Source organism: Melanerpes formicivorus, unplaced genomic scaffold (assembly GCF_026170545.1).
Source record: "Melanerpes formicivorus ecotype bairdi unplaced genomic scaffold, bMelFor1.0.p_v2 SCAF_60, whole genome shotgun sequence".
Taxonomy (NCBI): Eukaryota; Metazoa; Chordata; class Aves; order Piciformes; family Picidae; genus Melanerpes; species Melanerpes formicivorus.
Window position 1 is genome coordinate 4086783 of NW_027142412.1, and position 19254 is coordinate 4106036.

Below are 19254 nucleotides of genomic sequence, written 5' to 3' on the forward strand. Positions count from 1 at the left end.
GGCGGCGGGACGGGAAGAGCCACCCACACGTCACTTCGACATCCCCCGCGCCGTCAGTTGGCCGCCCCGCCGGTACCGGGGCTGGGGGTATCGCGGCCTCGCCGACCTCTCCTCTCCAGCCGGGCAGCGGGGCGGTGCAAGCGGTCTGTGCCTCGGCAGACCGTTGGAGGACGCTCCGGACAGCAGGCGCCAGAGCTGCAGCCTGAGGAGCGCCCTCAGCCCCCCGGGGCGCTGTCCACGCTCCTTTGTCGCCTGTAAGCTGGGTCACATCTGAATAGGTTCCCTCCCCACAGTGAGCCCAGCAAAGCACCACAGGAACCTGTGACAGATGCTGCCCTGCCAGGCACCCCTGTGTCCAGCAAGGTTCCTTCCCTTCACACCCCGGGGGATCGCCTGGCTCTGATCTCTCTAATCTGCTCTGATCCCCCCTGATCCCATTACTGCTCACCCATCACCTGCACCCCTGCTGCCTCATGACAGCCCTGCCAGCACGGGCAGCCCAAAGCAGGACCTCCTGCCAGCCTTGCTGGGCTCTCACAGGGCTGGTGGGTGAGTGAAGGCGCTCCTGCAGCCCCTGGAAGCATCTCCAGGGAGCACACCTGGCTCCAAGCCTGAGCATCTGGGCTAGGCAGTTCCTTGGGTGAGAAAAGGAGGCAGACTCTATCCACTGTCCTGGATAGAGCTTCTGCTCTCCTGAAGCTAGCTGAGCATCTCCTGTTCAGAAGAGATGACCCTGGGAGTCCTTCAGCCACAGCACCTCTGGCACTAGCAGACACTGAGGCAGCTCTAAGGGCAAGAAGCAGCCTGAGAGTAAACTACTCCAACAGCAAGGGCCTCATCCTGCCCCAGCAATTACTTTATTTCCATCTTTAGTAAGAACAGAATGGGGCCCTGATGGACAAGCAAGGAGGCTAAAGCCAAGGAGACAAGAGGGGCTCAGAAGACATCCTCCCCCTCGCAGGGGTAGCAAAGCCAAAGCTGAGGTGGTGAGACATGGCCTCAGGGAGGTGCTCCCACGGTGAGAGGCAGCCTCAGCACTGGCCAATGCCCTCTCGTTGCTCTTGTCTGGCAGCTCTCAGTCCCAGTGGGATCAGCAGCTTTGCCAGGAAGAGAAAGAACACACTTGGGGCATTATTTCTTGGCCTTCCTGCCCTTGCCCTTGCCCTTGCCCTTCTTTGTCTTCTTTTTAAAGCTGAAGAGGGATCGGACTAAGTATCCTCTCCAGAAGGCCTGGATGCAGGTGGCAGCAAGAGTCTTGGTGTTCAACTCCTCCAAAGCCGCCTCCTCCTTCTCCTGCTGTCTCCTGCGCTCCTCCTCAATCTGGGAGTACTCCTGGAGGAGCACAACACGTTTCTCCCTCAGCAGGGACAGCTGGGCCTTCTCCTGGCTGTAGGCAGCAGCAACCTCCTCATACTCAGCCTAGCAAGACAGCAGATACTCAGCAGAGCAACCCTTGAACCCATCCCAAATCCAGGCAGCACCACAGCTGGGAGCTGAGCTAAGCCTTTAGGGGACTCAGACAGGGACTCCAACAGGGCACACATGCCCAGTACCCAGGGAATTCCATGAGGTCACAGAATCAGAGACTGCTTCCAGTTGGAGCAGACCTTAAGATCACCTAGTTCCACCCCCCTGCCAGGGGCAGGGACATCTCCTTCCTCAAGGCCTCATCCAGCCTAGATCTGAACACTTCCACAGCCCACAACAGGGCAAGCTGTTCCAGGGCCTCATCACCCTCGTGGGGAAGAATTTCTCCTAAGGCCTCAGCTCAGTCCAGCTTCTGCCAGTGTGAAGCCATCCCCCTGGGCCTGTCACTCTGTGCCTCTGCCAACAGTCCCTCCCCAGCTCTGGCTCTGTGCCTGGGACTGGCCCCACCCAGGCGCAGGACCTTGCCCTGTGGCTTGGTGACCCCCTGCAGTTTGCTCTTGAGTCTGCTTGGCCACCCCCATGGGGCAGCAAAGCCCCTCCAGGTGATACCTGTTTTTCTCCCATGTCTGTCTTGTATTTCTGCATCCACTTCAGTATTTCTGTCTCCAATCTGTGCTTCCTCTGGAACACAAACCAGGAGAGGTTCCCCACAGCCCCCAGGCCTGGTGCAGGGTAGCCTGAGTGCAGCAGCCCCCAGCTCCAGCACCCTGCACCTCCTCCCTGTGGCAAGCTTCCTCCAGCTGCCACAGCTCTGCTTGTCCTGGTTTGAGGATTCCCAAGGGACATTCCCTGAGGCCAGAAGTGCCTTATTTGGTTTACAGCATGGAGCTGAGGGGTTGAAAGGCAGCTGAAAGGTGCATTCTGCAGCAGGAAGTGAGCATTTGCAGTGGCATGTGGCAAGTCATCCCCAGACTGGGCCAACCAGCCTAAACCCAAGCAACGGGGAACTGCCAACATGAAAGCAGGGCAGAAGGGCCTGGTGCCTTTTGCAACACAGAGATCTGTCCAGCTGCAAACCACTTCACCAGCTGCAGGCAGTCTACCCCAAGCTGCTGTGCCTGTGTCCCGAGGAACCATCAAAAGAAAGATCAGCTGGAGAGCATCAGAGGGCCACACTGCTTTCTGTGAGATTCTGATTCACCAAGGCAGCCTAAGGGCCAGTATGAGGTCAGACCTCAGATATTTAGGGCCACAATGGCAACCTTGGGCCACACAGTGGCAGAAGATATGCAGGGGAAGGGAAAAGGAAACCACACTGGCCAGTATCTGTCTGCCTGAGCAGCAGAGAGAGCTGAGCAGCTCACCAGCAAAACCTGCAGGGCTGCAGCCTCAGGAGACTGCTTCATAACCCCACTGCACCAGAGGAGGGGTAGAGAGGTGGGGCTGGGATTGTGCCCGGTGCTCTGACTTGCAGCTGATGCTTTGTGCATGCCCAGCCCTGCTGTCCCTTGGCCCTACATCATCCAACAGGGGAATGAAAGCTGCCCCAGTGTGTGTGTGTGGTCCTGCCCATGGGAAGCCAGTGCTTGTCTGGAGGAAACACCCAGCAGGAGAGAAAAAACACCACCACTCTTTTCCCAGTTCTAGATTCCTGGTGCCCTGTGGCACCAGCATGCCAGGGCACAGCCCAGGGCAGAGCTGGGGATACAGCAGCCTGAGCCTGCTGCTGCTGCTCCTTCCTCCTGCTGGGCCTGCTCAGCTCAGGGATGAATCCCTCTCTCCCTCGTTCAGCTCAGCTGCTTGGCAGCCAGAGTGGGAACAGCTCAGCTCCCCAGAGCAGCTGCCACCAGCTCTGAGAGATGGCCTCCTGAGGCCAGTGTGATGTTTGCTCTGCTCACCCTGCCCAGCACAGGCCTTGCCCACCTTGCTGTCACCTCTGTGGGGGATGTCCCAGTGCTGGGTCAGCAGGCAGGAGGAGGAGCTGTCAGCAGGCTCTGTCCCTGCTGTCGCTGCAGGGCTGCTTTCCACTGCAATCAGCAGAGCATGAGGACAGAGCAGGTACAGGCTGACAAGCACCATGTGCACACTGCCAGGAGCTAGCAGGGCCCCCAGGCCTGCTCCCAGCACCAGAGCTGACAGCACTGCACAAGGACTGAAATCCCTGCTGCAGCTCTCCTCCCATGTACCTGCTTGAGGTCCAGCTCTGATGCTCGATGCTGCAGGATGAGGGCACTGAGCTGTGCTCCCAGCTGCTCCTTGCCCTCCTGCAGCCTGCCACACTTGGCCTGGCAGGACTGAAGCTCATTCTCACGCTGTCTGTCTCCTTCCTGCTCAATCTGCTGGATGCCAGCCTTGGAGTCTTTGGCCAGATCTTGCATGCTGGTTTTGAGGTCTTGGATCTCTTGGTCCTTCTTGTGCATCTAGATGCAGTAAGAAATGCCACAGAGAAATGCTACTGAGGCATAAGGGGGCAAAAGGAGTAAGGCACCCCTGCAAAGGTGGAGGAGAGCACAAAATCCCTGCAGGGTGGGGTTGGAAAGGACCCCTGGGGATCACCCAGTCCAACCCCCCTGCTCCAGCAGGGCACCCACAGCAGCTTGCCCAGGAGCACAGTGCCCAGGGGGGTTGGATGCTCTCCACACAAGGAGACTCCACAACCTCTCTGGGCAGCCTGCTCCAGGCCTCCAGCAGCCTCACACCAAACCTCCCCCTATTCAGATGGAACCTTCTAGGCTCCAGTTTGTGTCCTTTGGCCCTTGTCCTGTCCTGGGCATCACTGCCAAGAGTCTGACTCCAGCCTCTCGCCCCCCACAGCTCCTGGAGCCCCATGCTCCAGGCCCCTCAGCATCTTTGTAGTTTCTTCTTAGATCTGTGGACTACAAAGATGCTGAGGGGCCTGGAGCAGCTGAATGAGGGAGAAAGGTAGAGCCCTAGGGCTGCTGAGCCTGGAGAAGAGCAGCCCCAGAGGGGATCTTTAGCTCAGCAAGAGCTATGGGGGCTGTGGTGGACCCAGAGGCAGGACTCAGGAAGTTGAGTCTCAACTGATGATCTCCAAGGAGCAGAGGGGATGGGGGGAGCAGGTCCTTGTCTCCCTTAGCACCATTCAGCACAGCAAGCACATGACAAAACCTTCCCCTCCAACCCTGCTTGCATGAAGGAGAGAGCAAAGCAAAGGATGGCTTCTCAGGAGCCCAGGGGCTGGGCTGCCACTGCCCAGAGCCTGACAGAGCAAGCCTGGAAGCTGCCATTTGGAAGCTGGCCTTGACCACCTCCAGGGAAGGGACAGCCACAGCCTCCCTGGGCAGCCTGTTCAGTCTCCCCAGCCTCACTCTAAAGAATTTCTTTCTACTCTCCAGCCTCAATCTGCCCTCCTCAAGCTTCAATCCCTTGTCCCTCAACCTGTCCCTCTCAGCCCTTGTCACAAGTCCTTCCCCAGCTCTCCTGGAACCCCTTCAGGCACTGCAAGGCTGCTCTAAGGTCTTCCTGGAGCCTTCTCTTCTCCAGGCTGAGCAGCCCCAACTCTCTCAGTCTGTCATCACACACTGCTCTCAGGCAACTCATGTTAGGGAGCTGGAGGCCACAGAAATGTTGGTTTTAAGCATGAGTGAAAGCAGAGCAAGACATTAAAAATGGATTTTAATCACAGCAACCTCTCCCTGGAATGAGTCTTCATCATTCCCTCAGCACTGACCCAAGCCTGGAGCTGGCAGCTCGCAGCTGGCACTGCAGCCCTGCCAAAGCACCACTGCAGCAGCCTGTGCCTGTCCTCCAGCTCCTCTCTAAACTCAGCCACTTGTGTCACTCCAGCTGCCCCCAACCAGGCCAAACTCAAGCTGGTTTTTGTTTTCTTTCTTTTAATCTAACAAGCATTTCCCATGGCATTTTATGATGAAAACAGAGCCTTTAAACTTAGGCCCTGGCTTAGAGCTCATTCCTGGAACTCCCTCTTTAGCAGCTGACTGCAGGGAAGGGCTGAGGTTTGGCTTACCAGAGTTTGGATTCTGTAACTCTCTGTTGGAAGAATGTTCCTACAACATCCTACCTCCTGCTCTCCAGCCTGGCTCACTGCTGCCAGCTCTGCCTGGAGAGCTGTGCTTGCTTCAGTGCTTTGCTGTATCTGGAGGGAGATGTTTTCCATCAGCAGAAGCCTTCCTTCCTCTTCCCCAGGACTAGTCAGGAGTCTTTCAATCACAAAGTTCCTGAACTGCCCAAAAGCTTTGAGAAAGCCTTCAGCTGGTGACTTCCTTGCCCAAGTCTCCAGCTCCAGAGCCTGGCACAGGGAAGGGTTGGCCAGCATGAGCCTCAGGATGGCTCGAACAGAACGTGAGAGACGTTCCTCCAGCTGACAGAGCCAGCCCTCTTGCTCCTCACTTCTCATGCTGGCCTCTCCCTCAGGGCTACCAAGCAGCTGCTCCATTTCAAAGCAAAGCTTCTGGTGCTGGATCAGGCAGTCTGTGATCTCAGGTCCCAGCACATCAGCAAACCTGTCCAGAGAGTCAACAATGTGTGGGATCAAGCTGCTCATCTCCAGCTTGGCCATGGTCTCATCCAAGACAGTAATGATTCTGTCTGTCTCTAGCCTCCTGGTGTCACCTGATATGACTTCTTCCTTCCCTGGAGTTGCCTTGCCCTTCCACGACGGCCTTTTCCTTTGCTCTACATCCTGAGATGGCACTTGGAGTGCAGCTGGATCCTCTGTTGCCATGGCTTCAGTTGTGAGCCGAGTGCTTTACAGGTCTAGGATCTCTGACAGGAGGTGAGACTCAGTCTCATGTATTCTTCTGTCTTAGATCTTTAAACAGAAGAAAAGGTGGTGACAGCATTAGAGGAACGACGTGGCATGGAACAAAGCACAGGGATCTCAGTTCACTGGAGCTGCCCCTGGCTCTGGGCACAGGATCAGCGCCTGGGCAGTACCTCAGAGCTGCTCTCCATCCCAGAGAGGCTGTGGAAGGCGCACGGAAAAGGAGCAGAGCAGCGGACGGCTGCGTTTGACGAGCGGTGAGAGGAAGGCTCCCGAGCAGCAGCGGGGCAGAAGGCACAGTCCGCAGCTCTGCAGCCCCTGCGGTGTGCAGGGAAGCCTGCAGCTCCCCGGAGCCACCCTGCAGGAGGGAAGAGTTCCCACTGTGAGAGGCAAACCTCCACCCCTCCAGCCCTGGCGCCGCCGGGGGGCAGCTGGGCGCCATGGGGTGCGCCGACAGGGACGGGGCGGGGGGGCTGGCACGGAGAGAAAGTGTGGGGCTGTGGACAGCGGGGGCCAGGGCAGCTCGGGAAGCCCCCAGGAAAGAGCCAGAGGCGGGGGTGGGGCCCCGCGCGGCGCCGGGAGCAGCACGGGGCCCTGCGGAGAGTCGGGGCCTGCCGGTACGGCGGCGCAGGGAGGCGCTCGGGGGGTCGGGAGCGCCTCAGAGAGCAGCTTCCGGGGCTCGGGGGTCTCGGGCTGCCTTCAGCTCCGCGCCGCTGCCGCTGCCGCTGCCGCTGCCGCTCCCGCTCCCGCTCCCCCTCCCGCTCCCGCTCCCGCTCCCCCCTCCCCCTCCCGCTCCCCCCTCCCCGCTCCCGCTCCCGCTCCCGCTCCCCCCTCCCCCCTCCCGCTCCCCCTCCCGCTCCCCCTCCCGCTCCCCCTCCCGCTCCCCCTCCCGCTCCTTGCCGCCGTCCCGGGCCGCCCGCCCGACGCCAGAGCCCTTGCTGTTGCTAGGCAACCAAGACTGGGGGCGGGCCCTCTCCCGTCAGCCAATGGCGATAGGTTCAATCCCGCCCCTTGCGGCGCCCGCCTCTCAGCGCCGTCGCTCCCTTGATGGGCAGCACCGCTGTCCAATGAAATGTGCCGCAGCGGCGAACCGCTGTGGAAGGGGCGGTCGCCACGTTGGCGGCGGGGCCAGGGAGGGGGAGGTGGGAAGGGCCAATGCGGCCCTGCGGGGAGGGGCGGGGCGGGTTCCGTTGTGGGCTGCCGGCGGCTTCCCGAGCGGCGTGTGCTCACAGCGGCGCTCCCTGCGGGCCCCGCGCAATGCATTCCGGAGAGGACTAAAAAGAAGACAGAAAATAAACTTTCTACCCGCTGAGATCAACTCTCCCAGGCCCTGCTCCGCCGCAAAAGAGCAAAAGCGAAGCGGGGGGAGCGCGGCAGTGCCCCGCGAGACCTGCCCGCCGGACCGACAGACAAGGGAATGGCCGCAGACCCACCCACGGCAGCTGCTGGGCGTGACGCGGGAGCCTCTGACGCGGGGCCCTGCTGCGGAGAGCTCACGGAAGGGTAATGCTGTGCTGAGCGCCGTCGGAGGACGCAGCCTCGAACCGGGGGACCCCAGCCCACGCTGCGGTGCTGAAGAGGCAGAGCCCCGCGGAGCGCCAGGACGCCAGCAATCGAGAGGCGCAGCGCCCCCTGCAGGCAGCTGCGGGCAGCGACAGAAGCAGCAGCGGGAGAGGAAAACCTCCCGGAGAGCGCTGGTGGCACGGGAGGAAGAGTCATCGAATCCCAGCCTGGAGGGCGGGGGAGGGACCTGTGGAGATCACCCAGTCCACCCTGCTGGAGCAGGACACCCACAGCAGCTTGCCCAGGAGCACAATGACCAGGAGGGGTTGAAAGTTCTCTAGAGAAGGCTCCAGCACCTTGCAGCAATAAATGCTGAGACTCAGTGCTCCAGGATGCTGTGGGGACCAGACACGGCCAGGAGAGTCCAAAGTGCCTGTAGGACAGGGCTGCTGCAGACCAGGCAGCCGAGAGTTGGAGCCGATGCCTGCAGCAACCTGTGTTGGGTCTTGGCTGGGTGGCACATTTCACAGCTGCCAGAGCCAGGATCTCCTGGCAGCGTTCAAACAACAGCCCAGATGTTGTGTGGGAACACCTGAACCAAATCCAGAAGCTTTCACTTGGGTTTAAGCCAGTCCTTGTCTCAGCAGCTTCCCAGAAAGCCCCTGGGGTGGCCAGCACAGGTCAGCCCTTGATGGCTCCGGGGTTTTCTTGGTCACTTCCTTGCTTTTTACCTCAAGGCATCTCTTCTTGCCTTTCAGTGCTACTCAAGCCCAGCTGAGGAAGGCAGACACCCATCTGCCCCCCAGAAAGGGCCTAGACTGATGTCTGGGAAAGAAACTGCACAAGCTTTAATGGAAGCAGGACCAGAAAAATGAAAGAGATACAAACTGACCTGCTGGTCACACTGGTTTTGATCCAGGCCAGGATCTTCCTCCTTCTCCAAACCAGACCCAAATCCCACTATGAATCCTGCTACGAATCCTGGCCCTAATCAGGACAGTCAGGGGATCAGGCCCAGCCAGCCTGGGTTTGTGAAGGGCAGCTCCTGCTTGAGCAGCCTCATCTGTGCCAAGCAGACTGCCTGGTGGGTGAGGGTGAGGCTGTGATGTTGTGTGCCTGGGCTCCCGTAGGGCCTTTGCCACAGCTTCCAATGGCTTCCTCATAAACCCCTGGTGCTGGTGGCTTAGGTGGGCACAGAGCTCTTGCTCTCTCCAGCCCCCTGAGGAGGGTGCACAGAGGTAGGTCCTGGTCTCCTCTCACCAGTACTAACGACAGAATGAGAGGGAATGGCCTCCAGCTGTGCCAGGCCATGCCAGGCCAGCAGGGTTAGCTGGATGAAAAGCTGGGCACAAGGCAGCAATGTGCACCAGCAACCCAGAGGGCAAACTGTACCCTGGGCTGCATCCAAAGCAGCAGGGCAAGGGAGGAACAGGAGTGGCAGTGCCACCCGGGGCACCGGGGACACAAGAGGAGAGAGGGGGATTCGGGAAGACGTGGGGGACAGCAGCACAGAGGACAGGGGAGGACCGTGGGACGACACAGGGGGACACAGGTGACAGAGGGATCAGGGGACGCGGGAGGACAGCGGCGACCTGGGTGACAGTGGCAGAGGGGACGCGCGGGTCCGAGTGCCCGCAGCCGGGATGCTGTCGCCCCCTGGCGGCCGCCACTGCTCTCTGCCGGCCCGCGCCTGTGCCGCGGGAGTGCACTGAACGGGGAGGGGGCGCGGGGAGGAGGGGGCGCAGGGAGGGGAGGCCAAGGTCCCACGGCTGCTGGCGCTCCTGGGCCAGGGCCGTTACCCGCAATAACAGGCTCCGTACCAGCCGCCAGCCCTTGCGCCCAGGGCGAGGCTGCCACTTCCAGCCGGGGCCGTTGAGGTGCTGAGCCGGGTGCTGGCTGCCACCAGCGCACCCCTGGTGTACCCCCAGCCAGCGCCCAGGGCACCGGCCCCGGCCCCAGCTCTGCCCTGCCCTGCTCCAAGAACCCGGAGCTGAGATCTAGGCGTTATGAAGCACCAGCACCCACAGGGGCCTGGGAGCTGCTGTCAGGGGGACCACAGGGGCTTCAGCTGCGCCTCTTCCATACTGTGAGCTTCACAGGGAGCCCGAGCCCCGTGCCAGGGGGATACTCAGCCCCCTGCACCCATGGGTGCCACAGCCAGCCCTTGGACTTGGGGCCAGGCTGGAGCCTTTCAGAAATGCTGAAAACCTCGACCAGATCTGGTCCCAGGTAACGACCTGGGGGAGCTCTGACAGCTGCAATTCAGGAGCCAGGAACATGCCTGGAGCTCAGCACATTAATTAGGAACCACATATTAGTTGGGAACTGCTCCATTCCCCTGGCACTGCTTCTGCCCCTGCCTTGCTGGGCAGCATGGGAGCAGCACTGGCAAGAGCCATCGGCTCCTGCATGCTGCCCCAGGGCACTGAGGAGTGCTGTGACCCTGGCAGCAGCCTGTCCCTCCGGCAGCCAGCCCCTGGACAGCAACAGGGCAGAGCCTGCAAGCACGGGGACTGCCAGGAACGTAAGCCATGTGCAGGGCCAGGATTGGGCCCGGGGGAGTCATTGCACAGCAGAGGGGTCTCATGCCCACCTGCATAGTCATGCACTGGGCCAGTACCCGTGAGTGCCACCCAGCTGCCATCCCACATCCCCACGCCGCGCACCTTGCCCCAGCAATGCCAAAGGGACACAGAATCAGAGGCAGCGACCCACAGCCACCGGCGAGGACCTCAGCTTTATTGCAGCCCCTCCAGCATCCCCTCCCCTGGCTCTCACCGCTGGCTACCGGAGCAGCACAGGGAGGCTGCAGGCCCTGCGCAGAGCCAGGTTTGCAAAACCTTCGCCCAGCCGAGGTCCCGAGGTGCTTTTGTACCTTTCTTTCCCCGTTTCCCATGCACCAGGTGTGTCGCCTCCCCGCCGGCAGCGCAGCAGAGCGGCGCTTACGCGGAGGCTGTCAAGAGGCTGGAGCAGAGCCTATGGGTGTGGTGAGAAGGGGCCAAGCAGGACCAGGAGGAGCAGGGGAGAGAGGAGCTCGCAGCAGCCCCGGCTCGGGGGCCCGCCGCTGGCCGTGGCTGCCCGGGAGGCGAAGACCTTCCTGCCGCCGAGGGGCTGCGGTGGGCGGAAGTTGTTGGTCATGGTCAGGAGCTGGGGGCCGTCGGCCGGGAAGTGCAGGGTGCTGACGAACGCCCGCAGCTAGACAGGGGGAGAGGCAGAGGTGGGCAGCCGCTTCGCCAGGCGCCCCGAGCTCCCACCCCTCTTGCGAGTCCCCTTCCGTGCTGCTCCCCGTGGCACAGGACCCCACAACGCGACCCAGTGCCAGTTGGCTGTCCCCTCGGGGCCCCTCGCCGCTCTCCTGAGACCCAGAGGGCGAGCACGGAGGCAGGGTCCTGCGAGGATCAGCTTTGGAGTTGGAGAGGAGTTAATCGGCTGGCACTGCCTGTGTCCAGCACTTAACAGAGCAGCTGGCCCATGACACCCTCAAGGAAATACATCTGCTAAGATGCTTGGGCAGCAGAGGAGAACTCCATCCATACATCTACCCACCTCCTGGGAGCCTCTTCTGAGCTCCACTGGGTTCACTTCCATTTCCCTTTATCAATAGCAGGGCTGGGCAGCAGAGCACTGCAGGATTGCTCCCCACTGGCAGGTGGGCACAGCTCTGTCAATGGCCAGGTGTACCAGGAGCACAGGGAGAACCTTCCCTGCCTCAGGGTCAGGTGAAGCTCGAGCAGAGGGGCTGCTTTGTGGCCACCCAGGGGGTGCAGCGTGCCCGGGGCTGTGCACACAGTACCTGCTCCCGTCCAATCTCCACCGGCTCCTCGAAGATGGTCCAGGTGACAGCCTGGCTGCAGTCGGGGGTGGTGAGGGAGCCCTGGTAGCGGTAGTACCCAGAGAGCTGGCTGGGCAGCAGGGTCTGCAGGCGGAAGGTGGAGGCCAGATCCACGGACTGCCCTGCAGGGTGGGACAGGAGCGTTCAGCCCGAGACTCCGAGCGGACAGCAGGGCTGCCTCCATTGCTTTCCCTGGAGGCCAGTGGCCCCACAGGCCAGCAGGACCCCCCAGCCCACCCTGCGGGGTGCATCCCTTCCCTCCCAAACCAAGGTCTCTCCTCTGTCTGTCCCTGCCTCGGTGAGGAGGTGACTCACCGGCGCTGGAGATGTTCCTCAGCCCCGCCACGATGGTGTTGTAGTTGGCGTTTGGAGCTTCAGAGACCTGCGGGGGGTGAGAGTAAGCAGCTGGAGCAGGGTCGAGCAGGGTCATGCTGCACCTGTGAGCATCCACCGACAGAGCTGGCCCCAGCTCCACGTGGCTGCAGAGCAGTGGGGGGGTGGGTAAGCTCCCAGCCAGGACCCCCTTACGTGAAGCCAGTGGTGGAGTCATGACACCTTTCACTGATGAGGCTACCCAGCACCCTCTGACACTAACCCAGTCTCTCTGCCCTGCCTCACTCCCCTGGAGTGGCCATGTGGACCCTCCCCAAGCTGCACCATGAGCAGCTGGTTCCCTGAAAAGGAAGGGGTGGTCCCATTCATGAGCCCCCACAGACCCACCTGGAAGAAGCAGCCCAGGACAGCCAGCCCATCGGGGTGCGGCTTGGCCTCTGCCAGCGTCTGGTACTTGACATTCATGTGGACGATGTGCAGCTGTGGAAAGCACAGAGGGCCCAAGCATCGGCAGCTGTCTCTGGCTGCCCCCTCAGCAGTGGGATGCTTGCCCGTGGCTCTCCCTGTCCAGCCTGGGGACATGCAGCCAGAGACTGAGCCAAGGAGCTCCCAGGAAAGCCCTCTCAGTGCCACGGGTGCTACCAGAGGGCGGCCGCTGGGAGGATCAAAGCCCCCGAATGAAGCAGGCGCCTTTGGAAGGGGCTGGGCAAAGGGGGGCAATGGTCCCGGGGAGCCTGCCAGCCACAGTACATCAGTTCTGCTCTCCACTGGCAGGTCATTAATATTTGAGAGGCTCGGAGCCTCTCTCCCCCAGAAGGCTCCGTGTGCTCTTGCTCGCATTCGCTGGCTCCGCCGGCGGCCCCGGCGGGGCGCAGAGCCCTCCCGTCCCCGCTGAGTGCCTCTGACGAGGCAGCTTGGCCCACCCACAGTGCAGAGCAACCTTGAGCCTCCTGTCAGTCACTGAGCACAGGGCTGCGCCGAGCAGCGGCTGGCTGCGTCCCACCGCTGGCACAAGGCTGCCGTGACCAGGAGCACGGCGGAGCTCGCTGGCGCAGCACTGGAGCCCGGGCAGCCTGCTGCAGGGGCACAGCTGCACCACACCTTCCCATCTCACCGAGGACCAGGGCCACCCCAAGAGCAAAGCAGGTGCCTTCTCTCACCCACCTCCATGGGGAGTTGGTGTCCATCCAGGGTGTGCTCAGAGCCGTTCCCGACCAGGCTGCCCCAGTGGAAGTGGAGCTGCAGTGCTCGGTACCTGCCGGGGAGGCCCCCGCCGCTGATGGTGAGGTGCTCCGAGGCCAACTCACTCATCAGGCTCAGCATCACTGCAGGGGCAGTGGTACAGGGTGAGGAAGAGGCCTTAAGAAGTGGGGGGTTAGGATGGGCAACAGCCCTTGCACAGCTGGGCTTACCCTCCCCAGGCCTCACCCCAGCACCGGCACAAACCCACGGGGTGAGTGCAGCTGGAGGGCACTGAGGAGCCAGGGATGGTGGCAGAGTTGATCCCCAGCCAGGGCGGTGGCCAAGGAGCCCAGGCATGGATGAGTGCCTGGGCACAGCGCGCACCTGTGTGCCCGTCGTTTGTCAGCCTCCACTTGCCAGGGGGTGCCAGGTCGTAGCCCTCAAAGAGGATGTCCCCCAGGCCGCTGTCCCGCTGCAGCCGGCGCCGGTCGATGTTCACTGGGGACTGCTTCTCACCACCACAGGTAGCTTGGAGCTCCTTCCAGTGGCTGGGGCCTGCAGAGGAGGAGCAGGGCCACCGCTCTCAACCACCAAGCTGCTTGCCACCCCTGGCGGGGGGCCGTGTGCCCTGCCAGTCCTGCTCTCCCTGTTGTGCTGGCCCCCTGGTGATACGTGGGGGCTTACTGCAGCCTCGGCTCTAGCTCTGCAGGATTCCCTGGTGGGGCTGGGGGCTATATTCAGCCCAGCAGCAGTGTCCATCCTTGCACACTGCTGCTGAAGAGCAGGCTTTTCTCCCATCCCATTTTGCCCAGCAGCCCCCACTGTGGGGCTGTCCTGGCCACCATCCCACCCCACAGCCCCTGGGCTGGGGTTCATGCCAGGGCTGGACTGGGTGTTGCTCTACACAGAGGGAACAGACCACCCCTGCAGGCGAAGGGCAGACTGCAGCCACCAAGAAGGGGACAGGGGGCTTGGAGCCCTTTCACAGAACACAAGGTTTGGGGTTAGCCTATTTCAGCCCTGCCAGGCTGGTTTGGGCCAGGGGTGGCAGGCAGCAGCACAGCCTGGCCACACCACTTGTCCTGGGGCAAATGCCAGGTGGGGCTCTGCATGCCAACAGGATGCCCATCCTCAGGTGGGGCATCACTGTGGCAGAGGCTAGGCAGGGACACAGCAGCACTGGCAGCCAGCAGGACCCACTGCAGATCCCCAGTGCTGCCTGGGGGGGCTGAGCAGAGCTTCCTGTGGCTGCCACCACAGCCAGACCACACACCTCAAACACGTGCCTCACTGTCCCCCTCACCCTGCCATCATCTTCTCTTGCAGCATGCATTGTGGGCCACAGCCTGCCACTCTGCTGGTCACTGCTCCAGGGTGGCTGCAGTGATACCCAACCCTTCACCCAGCAGCCACAGGGCAGCCCACGCTGCGGGTGCCAGGGTGGAGGTGTTGGTACCGGACACTGCCAATGCAGTTCCAGTCAGGGAATGGGAGGTCCCCTGACAGCTCCAGCCCTGTCCACCCTGGGATCCTCCAGTCCCAGGGGAGCACAGGGCATCCCTCCCTGGACACTGTTGGCTCTGCTCTGGCACAGGTGGTGGCTGGGCAGCCTTTGGCTGACCCCCACACCAGTACCCTCTGTATCCCCTACGATGAGGGGCTGGAGGGGCTGTGCCCCCAGCAGCATCCCATGGGTCAGCTCTCACATTCTCTTCCCTTCCTCTTGGCCGGCCAAACCCACAGTTTGCTCACCCCCTGCTACCCCACTGTGCCCAGCCTCCTCTCCTCTCAGTACTACAGGCAGCTTTCTGCCTGGGAAATCTGGGAAGTGCCAGCCTGTCCGTGCCACCGCCCCACCAGCTCCCTGGTATGGTGCTGCTGGGTGACCCCAGCAATTACTCGGTGCCTTCATTAAGGAACCATCACCCGGGGCCCTGCTGTGAGCACACGGCCGGCTCGGCGCTGCCCGGAGCCGCTTCCCACCGGCCTTGCTCCGCTGCTGAAGGCTGCCCTCGCCGCCGGGCCGCTGATGTTAACTCGCTGGGATCACCCAGTCCTGCTCCAGCGGGGAGAAGTGGAGTGCCACGGCCTGTGTACCACGGCCGCTGGGCACGGGGCATGTAAACCCAAGAGCTATAAACCGGCTGGGCCGTGACGGCTGATTAAATGCTCGTTGATCCTTAATTAACCTTTTACAAGCCATTTACATGTTTCAAGACAAAGTGCCCCCAGCCATGCTTCCCTTCCCCGTTTGCCTGCCCAAATGGAGCTGTCCCTCCTGTGCCCCACGGCCCCCTCGATGCCTGTGCCCGGCTGGGGTTGCTAATGGCACAATTCATTTGCTCCAGGTGAAGGGGGGGGGGGGGGGGACAGGGCTGCGCCTGGACCTGGCTGGGGCAGGGAGCCAGGGCTGAAGCTCTCCAAGGAGCTCAGGCACTTGTACCCAGCCTAGAAGTGAGGCTCAGCCAACCTCGGGGTGGTGCAGGTGAATTCGCTCTGCTCCGAGCCACGCTGCCCACCGCAGCCCTGCCAATACTGCTGAGGGTCACCCCTCAGCTAGGCACTGTGCGGCGGCACAGGGGTTGGAGTCCCCGCAGCCCGACGCCCCCGGCCCACAAGGGGCACCACTCACCGCAGCTGGGGTCCTGCGAGTCGTAACACCACTGCCCTGCGGAGAGAGGAGAGCTCAGGGCAGCTGATGGGGACAGGCACCCACCCGCCCCCCAAGCCCACCCCCAGCAGCCAGGGCACCCCTGAGCACAGCCAGAGGTCCTGCCAGCACTTCTCTTCATGCCAGTTATTCTTGGCACTGGTGCTGTCGCACTCTCCCTGCCTCCCCCGGCCGCTCCGCAAGGAAACCTCCCTCAGCACCGCTCCCAGGCAGCACAACCTCGCTGCTCGTGGGGCTCCTTCCCTGGCTGCTGCAGGGCCCCCTCTGCCTCTTCACCACCCTGGGCAGCCAGGGCAGCTCCTCACACTACACCAGATGCCCCGTCCCCCGCCAGCCCCGGCTGAGCAGGGAGCCAAGGGAGGGGGGAGACTGCTGCAGCCCTCCCCGGTGTCTCTCACGGCTCCCCGCAGGTGGGCTGGCAGCAGCAGGCGGCCGCTGGAGGCTGCAGCAGGCAGGGGCTGGCAATGGGCAGTGCCCACGTTGCGGGGACAACACTCACCCTGTCACTCAGGGCCAGCTTAGCTGAAGCTGCTGAGCTCCCACCAGCACTGCTGCCTGCACTTAAGTGGCTGTGGGGACTCTGTGCTTGATGCCTGGTGCCAGTGCAGCAGGTGCAGGCATGCTGAGAGGATGCTGAGGGGATGCCAAGGGGATGACAAGGAAGCCAGAGCTCTACTCTTGCTGTCTGTACCTCCATCCAGGATCATCAGCTCTACGATGGGAGCCAGGGAGCATGTCCCTTCCCTCCTCAGCACCCTGTACTGCTCCTGCCAGGATGCAGAGAGCAGCCCAGTGCTGGCCAGGGTCAGCGTACACGAGTGGTCTCCACGGATGGCCAAGGAGCTGTGCCAGCAGGCTGGCTGCAGGCAAGCTGAGCCCTGCTCTTGTGCCAGCCACTCAGACTGGCAGGACTCAGGCAACCCAGCCTGCCTCCACCTGTGCTGCTCATGGCCCCAGCCTGCAGCACCACTTCCAAATCCTCACTCTGGTGGCACAGGAGACACCAGCCCCAGAGGAGAGTCAGGAGCAGGATGGTGCAGGACTCAGAGGGTCCCTGGGTCAGGGACCTCAGGCTCTCCTCTCGGTCCAGGGGGAAACCAAGCTCCTGGAACACCCTCAGAAACACCCCACCAACCCTTGCCTGACCTCAAGCATCTTCTGGCAGGAGCCAGGTAGTGCCTGCTGCTGCCAGCCTGGCACAGATGCAGGTGAGCACCCCAGTGCCTGGGTCCTGGCACAGTAACATTTCATCCTTGGTGTGGCAGATGGGCTGAAGCCCACAACCCCAACTCCTCAGGGGGATCCTGGCCCAGACATCTCCTGCTAGGATAGATCATCCCGGGCAGGTCAGGACCCCCCTGAGTGTGGCAGCACTGGGGGCCATCCACTAGTGGGGAGGAGGATGGTGGGAGGGCAGGAGTCAGTTCCTGAGTCAGACCAGGCCCCCCAGGTCCTACCTCCAGCACCCCAGCCCCACATCTCCCCAACGACACAAAGAGAATGAATGGGACTGAGATGAAGGAAATGAATGGGGCTGGCACGAAGGGAATGAATGGGGCTGGCACGAAGGAAATGAATGGGGCTGGCACAGGCACACCCCAGCCCCACGACCCCCTGTCCTCTTCCCACCACAGGGACCCACCGCCCCTCCAGCCACCCCAGCTACCCCAGGAGGATGGGCAGACAGAGCATCTCGTATCTCATCTCATCTCACCTCCCGTGGCTGCTCGCACGACGAGAGGCAAAGTCAGGAAAGTTATCCCCAGCCCTTGTGTCCCCATGCCGGTGGCAGGCTGGGCAGCAGCGGGCGGGGGCCCCCCGGCCTCCTCCGCAGTGCACCCGGGCAGGCGGCAGGGCTGGGGCGGGAGGCAGCGCTGCCAGCCCGGAGAAATCCTCCGCTCCAGCCTGTGCTCTGCTGTTAAATATTCATCACAAGGGCTGAGTTTTAACTCCTCGGATGCTAGGAGGGAGCGAGGGGGGCGGGGGGGGGGAGGTAAGGGGGAGCGGTCCGGCCCCCAGCCAGCCCCTCTGCGTAGTGCCAAGCCCCTGCTCGATGCCAGCCCAAGGGCAGGAGGCAGGGACAAGGCAGGGGAAGGCAGGGGAGCAGAGGGTTGGCATAGCCTAGGGGTGTAAAGCACTGCCTGGCCTCCTGCCCTCCGAGGGGTGAGAGGGTGGCCCCCCAGTACCACCCTTTTTGCCATCCCCAAAGCAAGGGGTGGGCAGCATCCCCACTGGGTGCCATCCTGCCCCTCGCCCCCCAGTGGTGCCCACTCTTTGCAGGCAGAGCCTGTGGGTCAGCCTTCCCCACTCCAGCATTAGTAGTGCCCATGCTGAGGCTGGAGCACCACATCAAGGACCATGGGGCAAGGCCATACCATGGGGATCCGTGGGCCAAATCCTGCTCATCAGTGCAAACAGAAGCCACTCCCCAGGCAAAGCCCAGCAGCCCCCCGCAGCCCCCCAGCATCCTTAAGGCACAGGTAGCCCTCCCGGGCCACCCAGGAGCAGCACACTGGTGGGGCAAGATTCGTCTCTTTCCCTGGCACAAGGTCGCAGCACACCATGGCAGCTCAAGGGGCAGTGCCAGAGCACGAGCCTCAGCACCCACCTGGGCATCTCGGGAGCCTGGCACGGGCGTCCTGCGCTGGTGAACGCAGGCGTTCAGCTCCTCCCCGCGAAGGCTGTCCCCATTGCACCTGTCCGGGCAGGGCGCACAGGAGCCAGCACGGTGCCAGCGCAGCTCCGCACTCCCAGCAGGCAGGTGGGCAGGGGGTGAGAAGACAGGAGCGTGGTGTTGGCACATGCTCCTAAAATATCCCTGCCGACTTCAGGCGGCAGAGGAAAGGAGGCCACGGAGCCCACAGCCTGCAGCCCCTCTCGGCCCTGGCCGGGAGCGTTGCCGAGGCGCTGCCGGGATGAGCAAAGCAGCAGCGGCGCAAGGGCAGCGCGAAGGAGCCTCCTGCTGCCAGCTTGGCCAGGGCCGGGCTCCGGCTCAGCAGAGCCACTTGGCTGCCGTGTGCGACAGGGGACAGCACACCCAGCGGGGCTCGTCCTCAGAGGGGGCTCTCCGGGACAGCCTTGCCGCCCCCGGGCAGGGCCCGCGTGTTCGGGCGGCAGCGCAGGGCTCCCCCAGGCTGCTCTGGATCTGCGCCAGGGCTGGCGCTTGGCCCCTGCCCCAGGGATGAGGTAGTTTGCAGAGGGCTGCGATCATCCTTCCGGAGCGAGTTGGAACTGGGTGGGCAGGGGAGAGGAGGTCTCAGCAGGTCTGCAGCCTGCTGCCGGGAAGGAGAGGAGCAGTTCCAGCATGTGGCAGGGACCAGGACCCCCTCGAAGGCAGGAGCCCACCAAGGGACACAGACTCCATCACCTGCCTGCAGCCAGTGGGTTTTGGCAAGGAGGGCAGGAGCAGGGACAGCTCATGTCGGGAACAACTCCCTTGCCCCACAAAGGGCTCTGCCAGGGCAAGCAGTGGCAGACTCAGCTAGAGATCCCATGGGGAGAGCCCTGCACGGCTAGAGGGGAACACAGACCCTGGCAACGCTCAGCAAGGCCGTGCCAAAGGTAGGAGCAGAACACAGAAGGAGAGAGGGCACTGAGACACATGGAAAGGCAATGACAGCA

General features: G+C 62.5%; 2 protein-coding genes across 5 annotated transcripts; both read right to left on the reverse strand.

The window, feature by feature from the left end:
• Positions 1-819: 819 nt before the first annotated feature.
• On the reverse strand, positions 820-6807 carry IQCD (IQ motif containing D). 4 transcript variants are annotated; one of them, XM_068161922.1, is made up of 5 exons: positions 6286-6807; positions 5357-6160; positions 3555-3788; positions 1978-2049; positions 820-1332 (listed from the first exon to the last, which is right to left on the reverse strand). In XM_068161922.1, exons 2-5 carry the CDS (start codon positions 6071-6073, stop codon positions 1132-1134), a joined length of 1224 nt encoding a protein of 407 aa, XP_068018023.1. In that variant the 5' UTR covers positions 6074-6160; positions 6286-6807; the 3' UTR covers positions 820-1131. The 4 variants fall into 4 exon arrangements, with proteins under 4 accessions (XP_068018023.1, XP_068018020.1, XP_068018021.1 ...); XM_068161919.1 differs by having other exon boundaries at positions 820-1419; XM_068161920.1 differs by having other exon boundaries at positions 820-1419; positions 5411-6160; positions 6286-6806.
• A 3524-nt stretch (positions 6808-10331) lies between these two features.
• On the reverse strand, positions 10332-17548 carry LOC137452904 (carbonic anhydrase 15-like). Its single transcript, XM_068161722.1, has 8 exons — positions 17348-17548; positions 15595-15630; positions 13347-13517; positions 12945-13105; positions 12168-12260; positions 11763-11829; positions 11409-11569; positions 10332-10810 (listed from the first exon to the last, which is right to left on the reverse strand). The coding sequence occupies exons 1-8, from the start codon at positions 17412-17414 to the stop codon at positions 10592-10594; spliced, it is 975 nt and encodes a 324-aa protein (XP_068017823.1). The 5' UTR covers positions 17415-17548; the 3' UTR covers positions 10332-10591.
• Between the last annotated feature and the right edge of the window lie 1706 nt (positions 17549-19254).